Source organism: Plasmodium yoelii (assembly GCF_900002385.2).
Source record: "Plasmodium yoelii strain 17X genome assembly, chromosome: 13".
Lineage (NCBI taxonomy): Eukaryota > Apicomplexa > Aconoidasida > Haemosporida > Plasmodiidae > Plasmodium > Plasmodium yoelii.
In genome coordinates, this window is record NC_036185.2 from 2,020,913 (window position 1) to 2,028,652 (window position 7,740).

At 20.2% G+C, this 7,740-nt stretch overlaps 1 protein-coding gene across 1 annotated transcript; it reads right to left on the bottom strand.

The window, feature by feature from the left end:
- On the bottom strand, positions 1-6,030 carry PY17X_1346400 (conserved Plasmodium protein, unknown function; the record flags this gene model as incomplete). The annotated part of the gene is made up of 1 exon (XM_726235.2): positions 1-6,030. One exon carries the CDS (start codon positions 6,028-6,030, stop codon positions 1-3), a length of 6,030 nt encoding a protein of 2,009 aa, XP_731328.2.
- Between the last annotated feature and the right edge of the window lie 1,710 nt (positions 6,031-7,740).

A 7,740-nucleotide genomic window follows, 5' to 3' on the forward strand; every position in this document is an offset into this window, starting at 1 on the left:
TTATTTTAATGACATATACACAAACACGAACACAAATGAAAGCATAGACAGTGTTGACACTTTTAATAATAAAATAAATAATTTATAAAAATTGAAAGTATCTATATTTTCTTTTTTATAATTTACATTGTTATTATTATTTTCAAATTTATTATTTTTTTTTTCAAACACATGTTTCGGATTATGATTATCTAATATATTTTTTATATTTCTTTTTGTAATTATATTATGATACATTTCTTGGGTCATTATTTCATCATCTTTTGTTTTTCTATTTTTATTGTTATCATTTTTATCATTTTTATTTTCATTTTTATTTTCACGTTTGCTATTATTTGGATATACAATGTTGTTTATATTATCCCCCTCAATGTAATTTGTTTTTTTGTTATAATAATTGATAGCAATATCATATGCATTTTTTAAATCATTTTTAAATTCAGTTAATTCTTTAGGTGTATTATTATATTCTCTATTTATAAATTCATTTTCCATATTATCTTTCAAATATACCCCATCATATAAATTAAATTGTTGTGATTGTTTTTCACATTCTTCTCTACTCTTTTCATCATTTAAAATGTCCTTGCTATAAACATTTTTTCCATTTTTTCCATTCTTACATTTTTCTACAAGTTCATACCCTTTCGAATTACCAAATAAATTACGGTGATTACTGCTTTCGCCATTTTTGCCATTTTTGCCAATTTCGCCCATCCCAGCCGCTTTACCCGCTTCATTCGCTTCATTTATAAAATCTCTATTTTTAGAATCACAGAATGTGTCATTTGGGCTAAATTCGTGTGCCTCTTTTTCATATTTTCCATTTTTTCCACTGTTTCCACTGTTTCCATTTTTTCCACTTTCCCAGTAAGAAGCCGAGTGCAATATGCTCTTCAACTTTTCAAAAGTGTTTTCACCTGTATTTTCAGAACCCTTAATAATGCTAAAAAATATATCATCATTTACATATCTATTGAAATATATATTATCTATTACAATTGAGAAATTATAATCAACTAGATCTTTTTGTATTATATTTTCTTGGACAAATTTATTATAAATATAATGTAAAATAATTAGATCATCTTTTTCATTATCTATTTGTTTAGAAGTGTAATTTTTATATACATCTATATATTTTTTTTTTCTTTTTAAAAATAATTTTTCATATCTATCATTAAAAATATTTTTATTAATTTTTTTTTCTACTAATCTTACTATTTTTTTTTTGTCTAAATTTAATATACATAATGTATATAAAAGTTCAATTAAATGAATTGTATTTATTTTTTCAAAATTATTACAACAATCTTCTATCAAATTTGTAAATAGTATTCTCTCAAAAGAGTTTAAATTAAATTCATAATTATTATTTCGGTCATATAAATTATAATAATCTTTTAGTTTTTTTTTTTTTTCATTGATTTTTTTTGGATATTTACCTTTATATGTATTATTGCTATTTTCAATTCCATTTTTACAATCACTTGATTTATTTATTCCAAATAAATTTTTATTATTATCTAATCCCCCCTTTGTATTATTATGTATGTTAATTTTTAGCAAATTATTCCATTTATTATTTCTATCACAATTTGATGTATATCCATTTTTTACACCATTATTATCATGAATAAATTTAGAATCACAATTTGTTTGATCTTCATCATTAATAAAATATGTATTTTTAACATTTGTAGAAATATTCGAACTATTAAATCTAGAATTGTGAACACTCGAATCTCTTATATTATTGTTATTTTGAGATTTATTCTCTACACTTAAGCTTCTAACCGTTTTCCTATTATCATTATTTACATCTGAAAATTTATGATAACTATTGGTAGAGATATTTATGTTATTCCCTATATCACATGATGTTTCATCTATCATTTTTTGATCATAATGTAAAAAACTATAAGCCAATATTTTGAAAATAATAGAATTACATGTAGGCTTTTTGTAAAAATAATATGGAAATAATTTTTTTTGTTCATAATATTTATAAATTATAAATTCATATTGTTTATATTCATTAATGGTATTATCTGATAAATTTGTTGTGATAGCTTTTTCTTGATTTATTTCTTTACTTCTTTTTAAATTTTGAAAATAATTTTTTATAACTATAACTTTTTGACAGCTAAAACAACAAGATATAGTTATAAATTCGGATAAAGGAATAAAATGTAAAATATTAATAACATATTCGCTTAGATCTTTTAGAAATATAGAACATGGTACTTCAATAATACATAAAGACCAAACAATATTAACAAGTAATATACTTTTATTCATTTTTTTTATATTATTTCTAAAATAATTTAACATTTTATTAAAAAAAATTGGATATTCATCATTTTTTATATTTAAATTTGCTAACACACATAATATATTAGTACACATATATATATTTAATTTCTCTATTTTATCATAAAAATAATTAATAATTTTATCAACATTTTTTTTATGGCTTACATTTATAAATCTTTCATCATCTATTGAACAAAGATATAATAAATGTAAATACATACATAAATTCTCATTAGTATTATTGTCTAAATGTATTATTGTGTTATTATTTAAATAATTTTTACAATCTTCAATCTCAATTATTCTACAATATTTAAAAATATATGTAACACAAAAAATTAACTCTTTTTCTACAATCATTGATTCAGATTCTTTATATAATATTCTCAACAAATCTATATACATAAAATTTTTTTTTAATACACACAAACACCAAGCTATTTTGTAAATATCACAAAGAGATATTATTTTCATATTTTCATCAATATAGAAACAATTTGTTTTTTCTATATTTTGGTTTTTATTAACAAGATTTATTTCACAGTTTCTATTGTTAATCATATCGATTTTATTATTTTCTTTTTGGTCATTTTTATTTCTAATTATTCGTTTATTATAAAAAGTAAAAAATGGTGTTGTTGTATCATCTTTGTCATTAATCATTTCTTTATTTTTATTTAATTCATTTTTTTTTTTTTCATCAATAATAGTTTCTTCTTTATTATTATCATTTGCGAAAGTGTCATTAACTAAGCTTTCATTTTTTTTTATTTGTATAAAATAATATTTATTTTCATTATTATTTATTTTTTTCTCTTTTAATAAACATGTCTTTAAATTTAAGCAATATAAAAATTTATTTAAAAGCTTTATTAATATATCATCACTAAGCTCATTTTTTGTTGAATTATTATTTATATTATAATTTAAAAAATATAAAGCTAAGGCTAATAAAATATTCATATTTTTAATAGTTATCGGAATATTATTAATAGAATCACTAATATATTTATAATAATCTTCATAATTATTTATGTTGCTTAATTCGTTCACAGAATTTTTATCATCTCTTGTTTTTTTTGGATTTGTTATATTTATGTTTTCATTAGGAGGCATTATATATTTTTTATTTTTTAATTTATTGTCTACACATATTTGACTATTATTAACATTCAATAATTTGTTTTTTTCTATTTTGTTGTTAAATATGTTACTTAATTTATTTTCAGAAAAATATAATGGACTTATATTTTTTCCATTATTATTTGATAAATTTATTCTGTCTATAAAATTATAATTTTCTATTTTTTTTTTATCATCACTTTCAAAATTTACCCCCTTTAAAACGATATTCATATTATTGTTATTATTATATTTACCGGTATAATGATTTTGTGAATTTTTATCATAAAGCTCACAATTATTATTTTCTTTATTTATGTATATCTTTGCACTATTGAAATGTGAATTATCATTACTATCGTTCGATTTGCCCATATCGTAATCTCTACTTGTGGTGACATAATCTCTACTTAAATTGGTGTTATTATTTATATCACGTTTTATATTTTCAGACAAAACTAAATTATCACCATATTTTTTATTTATATTTATTATATTTAATTTATTTGAATCAAATGAAAGGGTATTATTTTGTTTATTTTCGGAACTATTTTGGGCTAACTTTATTCCTAATTCATTTGGTATTCCTTTTTTATATAAATCATTCATATTTTTTAATTTATCTTTTTCTCCATAAACGATATTTTTGTTATTAACAGAATTTTGTGTAAAATAATTTATTGCTTGATCTGGTGCAAAATGAATTTCTTTTTTAGATGACATATCGTTATATATTATAACATTATCTACATTGTTTGTTTTAAAAGTATTCCCATTTGAATACTTTTTTAAATTATTATTGTCAAACTTTTCATTATTATGAACAAGACATGATGATATACTATTGTCATCATTCACATTATCATTATAAATTATATTATCTAACTTTTGATGATTATTTATTTGACTACTTGAATAATTTACAGTATTACCCTTATGTGTATATCGAATAGAATTGTTTACATTTTTTATTAACAATTCATCATTTATATCATGTTTTTTTACAGTACTAAATGTTTCATTTTCATAATTTAAAGGCGAATCTATAATTTTGCTTGAATCAGAATATGTTGATTTTAAAAAGCTTATATCAATTTCACTATTATTCATATAGTCTATATTGCTTATATTTTCTGTATATCCTAACTTTTCTTTTAAAAAATTAAAATTAGAATCATTACTGTTATTTATTTTATACATATCATTTTCAAAAGTTCCCAAATAGCTATTATCATTTTTTATGCTTACATTTTTGAGGCTATCATTATTGTTAATATTTATTCCATTTCCAGTGCTAAATATATTAACACTATTCATTAATTCAAGTTCGTTGTATTTATTTTTTGCACTTTTGTAAAACGAATTAAAAAAAGTGTTATGCTTGTATCTATCGATATTTAATTTATTTTTCATATGTGACTGTTTTAAATTTATTGAGACACTTGGTTTTTTTTTCAAATCTTTCTTAATTGATAAATCATTTTTTAATATGCTATTTCGTTTACTTAGATAATGAACATAATCTTTATTTCTCTGCATTAAATTTCGTTTATTACTATTATTGTTATTATTGCCGTTATTTTTAGAATTATTGTTACTTTTAGAATTATTGTTATTTTTAGAATGGTAGTTTTCCATATAGTATTTATTCTCCCTGCTTTTATAATAATGGTTATTATCCTGAACTAAGTTATTATTATTATTATATCCGCTATCTCTTTTATTTAATAAAGAAGCTCCGATTTTTATATTATTTACAACATTATTTTTTTCCATCTCAATTTCTGTATATGGTTTAATTATTCCATATTTATATTTCCCCAAATTATCATTTCCAATGTTATTATCATTGATAACGCTATTTACACTATTATATCTGCTTATCAAAAGATCAGAATTGTTATTATTATCTTGGTTTTTTATTTGTAAATTTTTAAGTCTGTCTTTTTCGTATTTTATAGAATCATTTTTTACATAATAATTATTTGTTTGATCTTCCTTCAGTGAATTCAAGCGACTAAATTCAGTTAAATTTCTAGAATTAGATTTGCCTATTACATTAATTATGTTATTCGTTTTGGGTGTTAAATTGGTGTACATAAGTTTATTTTCATCATTTTTACAATTAGAATAATTTACATTAATAGTATTATTATTAACTATATCAGAATAAAGTGATGTCTTATTTATGGTATCATAGTATGATCTTCCCTTTTCTTCATAACCTGAATAATTATTACTTGTATTTTTAAAATAATTCAATTTATCATTGTGTGAGGTATAACTATTTCCGTTATGATTTACGTTATGATTTGCGTTACGATTTCCGTTACTAATTCCTGCATAATCTAATGTACTGTCTACATTTTTGTTATTATCGTAATATTCATTTTTACTATTTAAATTATAATCCAGTTTATTTATGCTCTTAAAGTCTAAACTTAATTTACTTCTTAAATATTTTTCTGCTATTTCTTCAGCAGAGCTGTTCTTTGATGTGGTTACATTTTCATAATTATTCAAAAAATTGTTAGATTTCTTACTGTTTTCGTTATTGTTTAGTACTCCATTATTATCGTTTCTGTAATTCATTTTTCTGCCACTTTTAAATTTTCATAAGTATTACATAAATAGATAGGCAAATGAATAAATTGGCGAAAAAAATTAATGAATAACAATTGACTAAACGAATGAATAATATATATGTACGTATAACTCAGATACATACAATTTATGCCACGTCGTGATTATGTGTGCAAATATATACATTCATAAACACGTCAATCAAATAGACTTAATTTTTGAGAAATTAAAGTATTCCCCATTTTAAAGAAAAAAAAAACGAAGATATTTCGTTTTTTCATAAATGTTTTTCACATACATACAAAATTATTTATTTTCTTCATAAAATATTATCAAAATATAATATATATTCATTTTTATGCTTTTGTAGAATTAAATAATCATAGCAATTATTCATTTTACCGCAATTAATATAATATATCTGGCGTACACAATTTAGTTAATGTCTCTTTATTATTATGTTACTATTTATATAAATTATAATCTTTACATATTTATGAATTTTTCGTATGAATACATGGTAAAATATTTTCTTATATTTATGCTTAATGTTAATAAACATTAAAAAGTATAAAGTTAATATTTTTAAATAAAATTCTTGTCTATCATCATGATGTCGCATATTTGAAAAAAATTCTAAATAATTATAAAATATATATAAAATAATTTTAAAAATAACGATAAATATAGCATATAATATTTTAAAAATACTTTATGACTTATAATTAATATGCAACATGTAAAAAAATAAATCAAAATTTACATTTCATATCCATAAAAAAAAATATATTTTTGGAAAATTTAACTATTATTATTAACATTGAAATGTAAAATTATGTGTGTATGTATAAAATTAATTATTTAACCTTAACAGGCAATGTGAAAACCTATTTTTGTATGCACGTGATAGAAAATATAAGAATATTTTTTTTTTTTGGGGGGGGGAGTTTCAAGAAATATTAAATGTTGTAAAAAAAAAAAATATATATATATATATATATATATAATATATATATATATAAATATGCGTTTGAAAATAAGCACACAACATATTTTTGGACCAAAAGAAATATTTATAAGAACCAAATTTTGAATGTAAAAACTGCTACTATACAATTATAAAATACAGAGAAATATAGTGAGTTCATTATATACAGCTTTTAATATAGCCCCCTACATGTTTATTAATACTGTAACATGTTTAATTTGAATTGTTAATTTTTATGTTTTTATTAATATTTAAAAAATTTTATACGAAAAATTCACGATTTATTCTTGAAATTATAAAAAATCCTGATCTTTGTAGATAACCATATGTTTTTCATATAATAATGTTGCGCTTGATATAAATAAATATATATAATACCAACACACATTTATATCATAGACGTTAACAAGTATGTGATAAATCATAATAGTTTAATTATTTTATTTGCTTTACCAACTGGAAAAATATTTATCATAATTTTTCTTATTTTGTAAATTATTTTAATGTTATTTAAAAAATTATAAATAAAATAATTACTTTTTGCCATATATAGACCTTTTGATTCAAAATAAGTATAACCCACACAAAAAAACACAAATATACGTATGTGCATACACATTTCCAATATTTCATTCAGTTAAACTTCACCTATTGATTCAAATTTATATTTAAAGCAAAAATTACGATTTTATCTTTGGTAATATATCTTTTTTTTAATAGGCATACTTTAA